This window comes from Staurois parvus, unplaced genomic scaffold (genome assembly GCF_062004578.1).
Source record: "Staurois parvus isolate SC_StPar_1 unplaced genomic scaffold, SC_StPar_1.0 ptg000714l, whole genome shotgun sequence".
Lineage (NCBI taxonomy): Eukaryota > Metazoa > Chordata > Amphibia > Anura > Ranidae > Staurois > Staurois parvus.
In genome coordinates this window covers 2,795,847-2,810,541 of record NW_028318510.1, presented here as the reverse complement: position 1 = coordinate 2,810,541, position 14,695 = coordinate 2,795,847, and the positions used below count along the sequence as shown (strand labels likewise).

Sequence of the window (14,695 nt, the reverse complement as noted above, 5' to 3'; positions counted from 1 at the left end):
ATGGGGCCCCCTACTGACCCTGGGCCCTCGGGCAGTGCCGAGTTTCCAAATGGTCAGTCCGCCCCTGGAGCTGCAGTAATACAGTCACACGTTACTTGTGTCGGTGTCCTGGGTTGCCATTCATTTAGAATGGCACCCTAATGCACAGTAGTGTGTTCCATTCCTAACAAGTGGTCAGGTGCAGGTTTTTTTTTTTTTTTACATGAAATGTTACATAAAACAAATGGGCTGCCATACCATAACACCACCACTAACTAAAACCACTAGCTAAAAACAACAACAAAAAATATTAGTAACATTTGCTTATCTCAGACCCCTGGCCCCAGGCTCCTGGATATTATTCTCGAGAGATATGAGATCCTCAGGTTTTTCAGGAGGCTGCAGGAAGGAATTGTGATGCTATGGTACTAAGGTGAGTGGTCCAGAAGCTAGGGTTTGAGCTAAGTTTTTTTCTTTTTGTTAAAAATTTTAGCAAGCAACTTCACATGGGGGTGGCGGGGAGGCTAATACTTAGTGTTTAGGGCAATTTTAGTGAAAATCCACTTTAAATCACCATCTGGCATCTTACATTTCTTGGTAACTTCAGTGTAGAAATATCCACATCAGCACTCTACCTCTTGCCGCTGCCGTTACGAAGACAACTGCATTGATCTATTTATCCTCGCTATAAAGGGCATCAAAAACTACAGCAGTTTCCTGTAAGGAAACCATAGACTTCACTCCTCATCAATGACAGCTGCTTCACATTTCAGGTCTGGACAGAGTTTTAGTGGGCCAGGGCATATGTTGAACATGAAACTCTTTCTTTTCTCCTGCATTCCTCATAAAATTATTTATACTGGTAGTTGATGGGCTTCATTACATAGCGCAGCAATTTGATAATTCCCTTAGCAGGAGGCTGATGGCACATCTCAGCACAGGCTCAGTAACAGCTGGGCCTGACGAACTATAACTTCTTTTCCAAAACTCTGTTTAACTTTGAGATTCTTCATCTGCTTTTCTCTGTGTGTTTATAAGGAGATACCTGATGGATACCTGATGGATTAATTGCTAAGGGAGCCTTGACATGCATTGGAGATAAAAACTGTTGAGGAACTGGTGTAATACTTAAAACCGTTTATATAACCTCCATTATATTATGCTTGCCCAATATTACAAAAGATACAATTTAGTCCGCATGCCAGTTGTACGGTCTTTTTTCCTGTTGTAAGGTTTAAAAGTTGTTGCTCCAGCACATAAGATCATCCAAAGGTGTCCTATGCCTTCATTTATACAACTAATAAAATGTTATGAACGTTGACCTTCCCCTGCAGAGGCAGTTATTTTCCAAAGAAAAAGACTTCCAGTTTACTTGTAATTGATATCCATTTTGTTTTGTGTGCCTAGCTGGATTTATGAGAATTCAAGGACCAACTCAATACTTTGCTTCTCAGGAAATGACTAACCCCAGGCACCAATGGGTATCATAAGCTGTGCTTTTAAGAGCTCATTTACACTATTGCATTGTAGTATTGCAGTAATGCATGGTAAACAGCATGTTACTGTAACACAACACATGGTTAGGTTAGTTGGGGTCCCATTAATTGTAAATTGGACCAAGACGCACTTAGACAGTGCACTGCAACACGCTTGCATTTTACCACATCGAACAGCAACCATATGTGTTGTTGTGAGTTGGCTGCATGTTCAAAATTATTGGGCTGCCTTCATGCAGCACCTGTTAACACGCTAAATAATACACTAAGACTAAGTTCTCCTTTTCCTGAAAAGAACCAATGCAGTAAAAGGACTCCAATAGATATTAACCCATTCCCATCCCCCAATATCCCCATAAATAGTTTGGAATTCCCTGGAGGCAGAAGGTATTGGTGATCATTTTGGTCATGTTGACTACCGATCTTTACCCTGGACCAACAGCTGCCTTTTTTTTTCAATTCTTTATTTTGAATATAGCAGTTTCCAACCATAAAGAACAGTACAGTGAAGCAAATACATCACAATCATGTTGCAAGAGGATATTATAGATTGATAACACAGGTGTTGTCAAACATCTTAAAATACATAGGAAGACCCTGAAAATGTTGGGCATTCCTGAAGGTTGGGAGTTCAAGGGGTCTCCATAAGTTACAAACAACCTACAGAGTAAACACTTTGGAGGACACTGCTGTACAGGTTTTCTGTTGTCTGGAAAGTAATGTAGGAGTAGATAAATAAAAGAAGAGAAAGAAGAAAAGCAGGAAGAAAAAGATAGAAAAAAAGAGGGGGGCATGGGGGGAGGGGTTATAGGATGGTATGTCGAATGACCACCTCTATTAGCAGAGCCTAGGATATTTCCATATCTGCTCAATAGGATGACCCACCTTGAGAAGGGATTTCCCTTCCACTGAGAAAATAAACATGTTCTATAAGGCCCATATCTTGATATAAACTTCATGTTTGTTTTGTTTCGTCAGTACCAGATCTTCCATTAAATTCAGCTCCTCTACTCTTTGGAGCCAGAGCCCAATGGACGGTGGTTGTGCATCTCTCCATCTAAGGAATATACAGGATTTGGCAGCATTCAAAAGATGGCATAAAATTGAACAATTGTAAATTTTGGGTGGTATGGTTGTAGTACATAGAAGGAAGAATGCTGGGTCGTCAGGAATACAATAGTCTATTGGACAATCTGACAGACCTCCCTCCAGTAGCGCTCAGGACATGTCCAGAAAATATGTAGAAGTGTTCCCCTTTGCTCATGGCAACACAAGCACTTATCCAAGGTAGCTGGAAAAAGCTTATGTAGGATGGAGGGTGTATGGTACCACCATGACAAGGTCTTGAAATCATTTTTCTGGATCAAAGTAGATAATGATGATTCCAAGGCAAAACAAACTATGTTGTTTTTTTGTGATTCTGTGAAGGTCCAATGGTTGTCTTTGACAGTTCAGTCTTTGTGCTGAGAGCAGGCTTTCATCGCATAAACATCAGCTGCCCAGTGGCGCATATATGTGGTGTGTCGGTGTTAAAGACCACCCTTTTTCCACTGAACACATGTGTTGGGCAGTCGCAAAGGGGTTAAAAAACTGTGCAGCTTTGTAGAATGTTCATTAATATTATTGCCATACCTGTAGGCCATTTAGGCCCTTCTGGCATTCCTTGTTGCTAAGACATGAAATATGTTGGTTGCTCGCTCCAAGCAATGGTTTTCATATTCTACCAAGAAGGCAGGTTGTGGGGATTGCTAACTAGGAGTTTTTCAGCTAGGCTTCCAGTGGCCCTAAATAGCCTATAGGTATGATAGTAAAATTAATGAACATTTTAGAAAGTTGTACAGTTTTGTAATACCTACTGGGGAACTGCATAGACTATTTTCTGGAAAAGATAAACTTAGCCTGTAAGCCTCGTTTACATAGGGCATATAAATGCGTACTTCCATGCAAGACCTTGGGGGAGATTTACTATTATTATTATACAGGATTTATATAGCGCCAACAGTTTGCTCAGCGCTTTACAATATAACGGGAGATAATACAGCAACAATAGAGTTCAATACAAGAGGGTTAGGAGGGCCTTGCTCCTTGGAGCTTACAATCTAGGAGACTAAAACTGGTGCACACAGAATCAGATTCTGTGCTTTATTGTCAAAGCTTAATTGAACAAGCTGAAGTTAGAAAATGATTACTATGCACAGCTGCACCAGATTCTATGTGATCCAATTTTAGTAAATCACCGCTTGTGTTTACCCCCAAGGGGGTGCACAGGTGTTCTAAGCATCCTAATGGAGGCAGTCCCATTGATGTCAATTTGGATACAGGTCAACACCTTAAACTCACTGGTGTGCTCCTCAAACCATTCCTCAACCAGTTTTGCCAGGTGGCAGGGTGCATTATCATGCTGAAAGAGGCCACCGCCATCAGGGAATACCGTTTTCATGAAGGGGTGTACTTGGTCAGCAACAATGGTAGGTGGTACATAGTACAAGGTTTGCCAGCAGAACATTGCCCAAAGCATCACACTGCCTCTGCCAGCTTACCTTATTCCCATAGTGCAACCTGGTGCCATCTCTTCCCCAGGTAAGCAACCTACACTCACCTGGCTTTCCACGTGATGTACAAATAAAACATAATTCTCCAGACCAGGCCACCTTCTTCCATTGCTCCGTGGTCCAGTTCTGATGCTCACATGCCCATCATAGGTGCTTTTGGCTGTGGACATGGGTCAGCATGTTCACTCTGACCGGTCTGTGGCTACGCAGCCCCATACACAATAAACTGTGATGCCGATTTTTTCTGCTTTAAGCACATCAACTTCAGGGACATGTTTACTTTCTTCCTAATATATCCCACCTACTTTCAGATGCCATTGTAAAGAGATAATCAGTGTTATTTATTAAACCTGTTAGTGTTGAAAAAGTTATGGCTAATCAATGTATGTCAGAAATGTTTTCCTTCCAGCCCAAATCTGGCTGTAAAATCCGCTGTTTTCTGGGTTTAAAATAACTTTGGTAATACCTCCAAAAATGTGTTACTCTGTTAAAACTGACAATAATATCTCCATTTTATATATATATATTTTTATATATATATATATATTTTTGTGTTTGTAGTTAGAATAAGCAACATCTAAACATATATTTAGATGCTGTCTCTCATTGTGTTTATTTTTGTAATAACTAGGCATTTTATCCCAATGGAGAAATATTATTTATATAAACTTTAGTTCTTTTTTTAATTTATTCTGTTAGCCTTGTCCGTCGGGGTCTCGAGACTTCAGAGAAAAGCAGTGTGCAGACTTTGATAGCATGCCGTTTCGAGGAAAATACTACAACTGGAAACCCTACACTGGAGGTAATGTGAAATTATTTTATATTTATTGAGTGTGCAGGAGTTTGCTGCCTAACTCCACCCCCGTGCATTCCTTTTGGACGATCACAATGATGGGCCGTATCACTGGCTTATAGGAATGTGCAGGAGGCAGGAAGGGTATTTTTGTAGATGACAGGGTCTCTTTAACCAGATAGGAGGGTATGAGCAGGTACTTATAGGTGCTTGCACTAACATTATAACTGCAGCTCACATAGAACTATATCAGAACAGCTAACTTGATTAATTACTGGTATTATTTTACATTATTTTTATAGTGCTAACAGTTTGCTTTGGGAGACAGAACAGTTACAAAACAGTTCAGGACAAGAGGGTGAAGAAGGCCCAGTGTGTGTGAGGTTACAATCTAAAAAGAAGGGGCAAGTGATACAGAAGGCAATAACTATAATGGCTGAGTTGATGAAGAAAGTAAAATTAGAGTTGGCATAGGCTTCTCTCAAGAGTTGAATTTTCAGGGATCACCAAGGGGGACAGAGTAGAAGATAGCTGAACAGATTTGGGTAAGGAGTTCCAGAGGATGGGAGAAGCTCTTGAGAAATCCTAGAGGTGACCATGGGAGAAGGTGAAGAAGGAGCTAGCGAGCAGGAGATCAGACCAGCAGAAGCCGAACTGTAGCTACCTAGAAAATGGAATGTGACACAGCAGAGCTTTTCTTTCTACCATGTTCTTTTTATTTGAATTCTGTACAGCCTTAATTTTCTGTTCAAACATTACCTCCTGCCAAGCTGTTTGGTTGCAAACTCCCCTGGAATGGGGGAGGGATTCAGCTCTGCCCACCACCTTTTACATGGTCTGTAAATGTAATGTTGCTCTGGATTAAAGATGGGGGTGGGGATTGCTCGCTGCATTCCAGCAACTAACAAGGACTTCTGCATACAGGGGCCGTAGACATTGTCCTGCTGTTCAGCATGGCCTGCAATAGGCTAAACAGCAAGTGATTGCAAGTACAAACCCTAAACTCAGAAGCAATAAATACATTACACAAAATATTAGGGCACCAGAAAAATTAAATTAAATAAACCGAAAACCAAAACATTTTATTAATTGCAGCTTACTAGTCTTCCATGGCAATCACAGACATGGCTGGTGTAGGGGGAATGTGGAGGGTTGGCGCATGCCTACTGAGATAATTTGAAGGCCTTTCACGTTACACACTTGTGGCAAACTGTTGTGACAAACAAAAAAGTTGAGGTAGGGTTGGCAGTGCTCCAGTTCCAGGTCTGCAATGGCTTCAACAATTCAGCAGCTTCTCTAGGCTTGCTCCAGAGCCTAAGCTAACCCTCAGCATCGTAAACAATGCTCCAGCTCCAAACAACGAAGACGACTCAGAGCTCCAGACCTGAAGTCCTGCCAACTCTAGTTTGAGGTGACACAAACTAAATTGACAGGTGCCGCTCAAAGCTCCACTGAGTCCACTTATGTAGGAACCATTTGAATTGCAGTCAAGAACAGAGCTCATCCCAGCTCTGGACATCTAATGGAAAAGGGAAAAGTCCTGAAAGATGCACATCTCTGCAAAACCCTGTAAGAAGGTGTATGACAGCCTCAGCATGGGCACCAGGCTACGCCCCTAACGTGTTTCACTCCACCCAGAGGGCTTAGTCATGGGGGATCCCCATGACTAAGCTCCCTGGGTGGAGTGGGGATCCCCATGACTAAGCTCCCTGGGCAGAGTGAAATGTGGGTTGAGGCTGTCATACACCTTGTTACGATGTTTTGCACAGATGTGCAACATCTAGTTTGAGGTACCACCTAGCTGGAAATACTTCATAACAGGCTCCCTTCGGTTAAAAATGTTGCTTTGTTTTGCAAGTAATGTTGTGGTAGTAAACACCAATTACACTGTTCAACAAATTTTTATTTTTTGCCAGTTTTGGAAACAAAAGGATCCATTTCTTAATGAATTTCACATTCTGAGTTCAAATATAACAATGAAATTTGTCAATTGGCTCTAGTTTTTCTGTAAACGGAAAGTTTTCTACTATAGGCGTAATGACTACATAATGCACAATAATTATATAGATAGATGTCTTTCCACAAATATAAAGCAAGTGATATTGACTACATAACAAAGCCTAAATGGCATAATATATTGCATAGGATTACCAAGAAAAATTATAGCCATAAGCTAAGTTGAATCATTTTAATACTTAGGATTCTCACTAGTTTTGTCTTCAGTTTGTGTCGGTTTTGCTTCTCTTGGCTTTTCTCTTGTATTCGAGGAAAGGGCTATCTCTTACAACTGCACGTGACTACACGCTTCAGGTTCTTCCTCACTTGACTCAACCACGAAGGATTCTGGTGCTTTAGGAATTGGTAGCCCCTCTCCATGAGGAACTGGACGTATTGCCGATGGAATATTTGGATAGTGCACAGATAACTTTTTCTTCTTATTTAGCCCTTTTACAATTGGAGGCACCATACAAAAGTAACAATTACTAACATGATCTGTTGGCTCTCTCCAAATCATTGGCACAGCGAAAGCCATAGATGCCTTTTTTCCATTCAACCGTTGCTCCAGTGCCGTCCCACAAGAATTGCAGCATATATGTGGTGCCCAGCTCTTGTCCTGGTCTCCTATCTTGCAGCCAAAATACAAGTTGTAGGCTTTCTTAATCATTCCTGTTATCCTCCTTTTTTGTGAGATAAAAGTTATTTCACCGCAGATATAGCAGAAATTATCTGCTTTGTTCACACAAGTTCGAGGCATTACTGAGTAGCCTATATAAGCATAAAACGAAATGTAAAGACGCTGTCGAACTACAATCAGCTACAGATACTGCAGCTTTTATGCAGTGAAGTGATGCAATTAAAGGCTAATATCGCATCATCTCAGTATACATGCAATTTTCTATTGGTTACCAGTATCAATTGCGCAATATGCAGCTGAAGTTGCATCATAATTTTGAATGGCTTACGTCATTAGATGGGTGAATATATCATGGAAACTAGAGCCAATCAACATTTTTTAGGGTCATTTTCGTTTTCAGCACCCCAAAATTATGTAAGATTAGCTAATTTTATGCCCAAAACTTTTTACCTGTTGAACAGTGTTATAGACCACTTTGGACTTTGTGTTGTAGATATTTGACTATGTTGTTAGAAAAGCTAAATTGTCTTGTTATAAAGCTGCAATGCTAGCCAAATTCCATGACATACTGTATTGCAATGGACTGGAGAAGACCTGCTGATTTTTGCTAGAGATGAGCTCTTTCTCATGTTACATGATGAACTAAAAGCAGACTCCTAAACCACACGCCTGCCATACAAGCAGCAGATAATGATTTAAGATTCCACCCATAATCCTTCCTCCTGCTATTATACAGACACGGTGCTGTCTGCTTGAGAAACAAAAAACCTGTAAACTGTTACTGATCTGAATTTTGTAACATTTCACTGTGCAGCATCCCAGAGCCTTACTAGAAAGGAAAATTAGGTCATGCTTTTAATGTGCTTTTCCATTTATTTAATCATTTGAAAGACGTTTTTAGTTTACCATGAATTGAGAGCACATATAATGCTAAAATGGGACAAAACAGGAAATCATTTAGAATATGTCACTTATTTTCAAATATCATGCAACATCAAGAAACTGCTATTAAAGAGGATTTCCAATTTAGTTTAATCGTTGGCTGCTGCTTCAGGGTTCAACATGTTATAACAGCCACTGAAGTCATTCATATGACTGGCCAGGCCGCTGAAACAAACATTTACTGAGTAAAGATACACTCTTAATAAATATAACATTGCATCTAAGATCACTCAGGGTATACAGATCACCTACTAACTTTGTGTAATGCCCATCCTGGCCTTGCCACAACTGCTGAATTCCTATGTCCCTGCTTCTGCATTCAGTAAAAGACTCAAAATCTGAACTTGAAAGATGCAGCGTAGCTATTTCCAGGTTTCCTGCATAAACTACTTACTTGGCCAGGAACATGGTCATAGACTCTTCTTTACTATGCTGAAAGTGAACAGAAATGTTGAGCAGGCTGCCTGTTCCCCTTTCCTCCCTTTTGCCATGAAGTTGAATAGGTGACCTAAAGGCCCAATTAGGAAGCTACAGGAACATGAAATGGTGGACTACAGCATGCCCAGGGAAGCTTTGATCCCTGTTGGCCCAATACAGAGATCCAGGTTTTTGGGATCCTGGACTACTTTGTAAATGAGTATGGGAGAGATATCCAGCAAGTGCATGTCTGATAAAAGGGGGCTCTTCCAAGGTTCTGATCATTATCTTATAGTTATCTACAATGTACCCTAGTTTTTTTCACAAATAATATGTGCACTGTGGCAGATGGTAGGTGAAAATTTATCTTTATTTTTTAAATGCTTGGCTATCAACAAGCCCTTTAGGTTTTGTTGATTGCTAAAAGTGAAACGTTATCTTTGATTTAAAAAAAAAAAAAAATAACAGGTTTACTACATACTGTATATATGTTAAGGAGTTGAGCAACCCTTCTGACCAGTATTACTTATATCCCCGTTGAAGGAACTATGACGTCCAGAAAAAGAGCTACCTGTTTCCAATCCTTCAGTTCCCAGGACATGCCTGTAACAAGCTGAATGATTATACAGCACAATGAAGAACATCCTAATCTTATTATATTTCAGAGCTGTGAACACAAATTAATATGTTGTAATTGAGAAGAAAATTGCACTACATGATTCCTCTTTACTACAGTGTTGAACTTATCCATCTGGGTAGCAAACAGTTTATATCTTACAAAAAAAAAGTCTTTCAAAAGGTCAAACTTATTTTTGCAGTTTTATATAAAGTAAGGAAGGGTAAAAACCCTTTCGGGTTTTTATTGTCTCACCTGTCCCCATTGGAGAGTTTCACCCTCTCTGTTTATCCTGATGACCATAGTCATCAGTACTGGAATTGAGGGACAATCCAAAGTTTTGAATTGTCATTTGAACAGGATTAAAGACTATATTTATCTTCCAATGGGGATTCTTGTTCCAGTGGCAACTGTCTAAAGCAGGCCATGAACCAGTTTTGTTAGTTCAATTTTCTAACAGTTACTACAGGCAAAGGGACTATTATTGTCAACCTTAGTGTAATCAAATTTGAAGGAGCAGTATGGAAAATTTTTTTTGAACGCAATAAATTCTAAATGTGAATGTGGTTTTCATTTGTGTAAAATCATCCAAGGCACAAAGTAAACCTGTTTAATACGTCTGGGATTACATTTAAGTAGTAGATCTGGATGAAATTTTAGGGGTTTCGAACAAAATGGGTTGACTGACAGACAATTTTTCAAAATTTCACATTCAAACATTCTACTGAATTGGCAGCTTAAGAGTAATTTTCCCTCACTTTGAAGAGATTTAAAAGAAATCTCCCCAATGGGTCATAGATGACAAAAAAGTCACAGGGTTTACTTATTCCCTACTGTATCTAAAAAAAGACAAAACAAAAAAAAAAGTGTTTGCCATTTTATATACTGTACTTTATAGTTGATAGTTTTGAAAGAATTCAAGTTAAGTTTATTTGAAGACTTATTTGTATCCCATCCTGCAGTCCTAATAACCTTTTTTCTTTCCTTCACCCAAAAGCTGTAAATCCGCTCCTGTTGAACAGGTGAAATAGCATTTGCAATATGAGCTTCAGAAGAGGAAACTGCATTCCTAATACTTTGCCGGGTTCTGTCACGGCTGCACCTCGGAGTAGATGGCTGGGATTTTTCAGCATTAATTCTATAGCCATAACGTTTACATAAGTGACATTCTTTGTCTAGTGGGCTGAGGTCATGCGTGTTCTCTTTACAAAATGCACTGATTGACTTGCAGTGTCTGCTGTAATGTACATTAAGGTGACATGAGGTGAAACAGATGGCCACAAAAGAACAGATTAGGTCACAAGTGGGTCAGAAGTTTGTAAATAAGGAAGAACTTTCAAGCAGTGACTTACAATTAGTAGTTATTTTATGGAAACGGATCAGGTAGCTTTTAAACTGAATATGATCCAATTTTCTAAAAGTCTATATAAATTCCAAACCTTTTTTTGTGTTGGATAGAATAGGAAATGGTTAAGACCTCTGTTTTTTCCCCTTTCTTTCTTTGCTATATGGGGATCTAGGGAAGTTTCACTTCACTTCATGCTTCAAATACACCATTGAAAGCGTATATCTGTCTAAAACCCTCTTAGGCAGTTGTCACTGAGACAGGTATACCTAGCCATTTTAAACCAGGGTTTTTATTTTTTTATTACAGGTACTTATATAGGGCCATCAATTTACATTTATATTGTACATTCACATTAGTCCCTAACCCTCAAGGAGTGTACAATCTAAGGTCCCTAACTCACATTCTTACATACACATATTAGGGCCAATTTAGACAGGAGCCAATTAACCTACCAGCATGTCTTTGGAGTGTGGGAGGAAACTCATGCATGCACAAGAAGAACATGCAAACTCTAAGCAGATGGAGCCATGGTTGGAATTCAAACCAAAAACCTTAGTGCTGTCAGGCGGAAGTGCTAATCATTTAGCCACTGTGCTGCCCAGTGGTTCCTCCATAGGTCATTAGGGGTTTCTTGAGCTATGGCTATTTGACCTCCGATTTGTCTGCATAGTTCTTGGGTCAACACCATTTGGCACAGCCAACTGTATGACATAAGTGATCTTTTTAGATATCTGTAAGGGTGGCTTCTTACCACCACCTTAAGGGGGGCAGTATTCTCACTGGTTACCAATGTAAGAGTAATTTTTTCCAGTGACTTCCAATTAAATGGTTTTAGAACGGGTTTCCTTGAGACCTGAACATTATTTCAAGGGTTCCTGTGGGACAAAAACTTTGAAAAAGGCTGGTTGTACCTATTGGAAAAGTTCTTTTCACCTTTTGTTCTTGTGACAACTTGCGTATGGTCACCAGGAAGCTTCACAGCTTTGCTAAAGCCAGAAAATCTACTCTATCTTTCTTATTTTGAGTTTAACGAAAAATTTCAGGTGCCAGCCTAAACACGGCTTTCATATTGTGGGACTTCACCATGCTTCACCTCTTTCCAGGGACATTTTGATGCAATACCTTCCATTCAAGCAGGGGTTGATTGGGGTGGGAAAATGTTCTTTTCCAAGGTCTATGGAATGCATAATTAGAGTCAGATGGTCCTGAGGCATATAGAAATAGAGTGAGAATTCTTGAAAACACTTTGAAATAAAATCAAATTTCTGACCAATTGCTACGAATTTCTGTACAACACCCTTTTTTGTTTTGTTTTCAAGTGATTTTTCTAGGAGTGAAGATGTTGCCATTGATGGCCACCTGAAAATGCTAGTTGCCTGGTTGTGACTGATTTAAGTACTTTAAAGTTTAGCCCAAGAACAAGCATAATGTAAACAAGGGTCAGCATTGTGTCAGAATGAATTTTATGCTCATTCCAGATCATCACTTAATTTTGAATTAAAGCCAAAGCATCGACATGAACAGCCAGGAAACTAGCATTCTCATAAGGAATAGTCAGCAATGGCAGCCTCTATTATTCCCCTATGACTGACTGCCTATAAATAAGCCCAGAGCTTGACTTTGGCAATGTTTTCCTTTTTCTAATTCATAGGATTACTCTTATGAGTTAGTACTTGTGACTCCAGCTCTCTGAACGGAAGTTTTAAGGAAATTGCTGAGTTATATTTTATTGACAGCAATTTGTTTAAATGTGTGTGTAAAAGCAGACTGTATTGCTCGTCATATTTAAACTTGACTTTGCAACTTGTTTAAGTTGAAGAAAAATTATTATATCTTTGGCTTAAGTATATTAAATGTAGCACGTTTTTTTCTGCCATGGCTGTTCTGTGGTTTGAAATGTTGCAGGCCACATATAAAACATTAATATCTGTGTCCATTCTGCAATCACAGGTGGTGTTAAATCGTGTGCATTAAACTGCTTGGCTGAAGGCTATAACTTTTACACTGAGCGGGCCCCTGCTGTTATAGATGGAACGCGCTGCAATTCCGATTCCCTGGATATCTGTATCAATGGAGAATGCAAGGTTAATGGCTTTACAATTTAAAAAACACTTGGTCATCTGAACATTTGTCTGATAACAGTTCTCTTCCATTTTTGTTTTTCTAGGGATAATAAGTCTTGATTTGGATCACACTTTCAATAGAAACACTTGTACTTGCGTACTTACTCGTACACCCGTGCAAAGGCTGTGTTTGCTCATACAGGGGTGCACACTTGTTCTGTGCACCCCCTTGCATGCAGTCCTATTCATGTCAATTGGGACACAGGAGCTGCAAGGTCAAAGCTTCTGCTTCCAATCTGACATCCATGCAGGTGCACACAGCTGTCATGTTGGCAGTAGTCGCTGGGACTGTGCAGCCGCTGCATCCTAATTGTTGTGAAAGGGACTATGTGCTCAGGGATGCACAGAACACTGTTTTTTTATTTAAGGGTAGTGATCATATGAAGCCATTTATTTTCCAGAGCAGCCTGTATTTCTCCTGAGGTTACCTGTGGGTTTTCTTTGTATCCTGAACAATTCTTCTGGCAGTTGTAGCTGCAATCCTTCTTGCTCTACCTGACTTTGGCTTTTTCTCAAGAGATCCCCTAATTTTCCACTTCTTAATAAGCAATTGAACAGTACTGACTGGCAAATTCAAGGCTTTTTATATATTTTTATACCATTTTTCATCTTTATAAAGTTCAATTACCTTGTTACGCAAGTCTTTTGACAGTTCTTTTCTGCTCCCGATGGCTCAGTAACTAGCCTGCTCAGTGCATTCGCATGAGAGATAACAAATTCATTGACTACTTATACGCAGACACTAATTGCAGTTAACCTGTAATTGCCATTTTAACCTGTGTTTCACCTTGTGTGTCTGTACCATGGCCAAACATTCCAGGGTATGTAAGCTTTTGATCAGGGCCATTTGGGTGATTTCTGTTATGATTTAAAAAGGAGCCAAACAACTATGTGATAGCAAATAGCTTCATATGATCACTATCCCTAAATTAACAGTTTTTGGCATGATCAGTCATATTTTCAATAGCAATGCCAACATTTCAAGATTTCTGCTAGAGTCTGCAAACTTTTGAGCACAACTGTATTTAGCTATAGTAGAACACCAAGCAACATGTATTTTCCAGTTTGGATAGACATGAATAAAGTTAAATAATATATGATTCCAAAATCTAGTTCCTTCATTTTTAGTAGGGAATGTTTAAAACTCATGTTGTTTTTTTTTTCTTCACTTCCTGTTCTGTACACGCAACAGGAAGTAGAAGAAAACATCTCCAAAGATAGGAAAATCCCCTCTTAAACAGCCAATGCTGGAACTAGTGTCCAATGTTGGATTTTTAATCATGTTCAATCCTGGTAAAAATGGTCACCAGAGCAAGTAGAGAGAGTGAATTCACCTAGTGGGTACACAGGCAGCATTAAATCCTGACAGGTTCTAACCTATCACTACTCTATGAAAAACTAAGCAATTGTGACTTTAGATCACATTAATATATAACTAAAGGCAAAACGTTTTTGTTAGTTTTGGATAAAGTGGAGATGGAATAGAACCCATGTCAGTTTTTATTGTTGTCTGTACCCCCATTAAGGAGATTCATCCTCTCTGTTTCTCTTGTTTTCATTGAAAGTGAAGGTAAAGGAAAATCCAACATGTTGGGTTGTGTCTAGAAATGTAATAGAGGGGAAATATTCCAATGGAGACACCAGTTCTGGTGACCTTGATGTCCCCAAGGAATTCCCTTAATTTGTAGGGATTTTCTTTCACTTCCTGTTTGGCTAAGGGACAGGAAGTGAAGAGAAATCTCCACATTGGAACACAGATGACAAAAAAAAAATCTGACAGAGGCTATAACCCTC

At 39.5% G+C, this 14,695-nt stretch overlaps 1 protein-coding gene across 1 annotated transcript in view; it reads left to right on the top strand.

Moving 5' to 3' along the window:
• The window catches only part of ADAMTS6 (ADAM metallopeptidase with thrombospondin type 1 motif 6), a 433,529-nt gene that overhangs the window by 320,654 nt on the left and 98,180 nt on the right, over positions 1-14,695 (top strand). The window contains exons 15-16 of the mRNA XM_089653457.1: positions 4,727-4,829; positions 12,729-12,862. Of these exons, the coding sequence (XP_089509583.1) occupies positions 4,727-4,829; positions 12,729-12,862 (237 nt within the window). The remainder of the gene's footprint in view (positions 1-4,726; positions 4,830-12,728; positions 12,863-14,695) is intronic.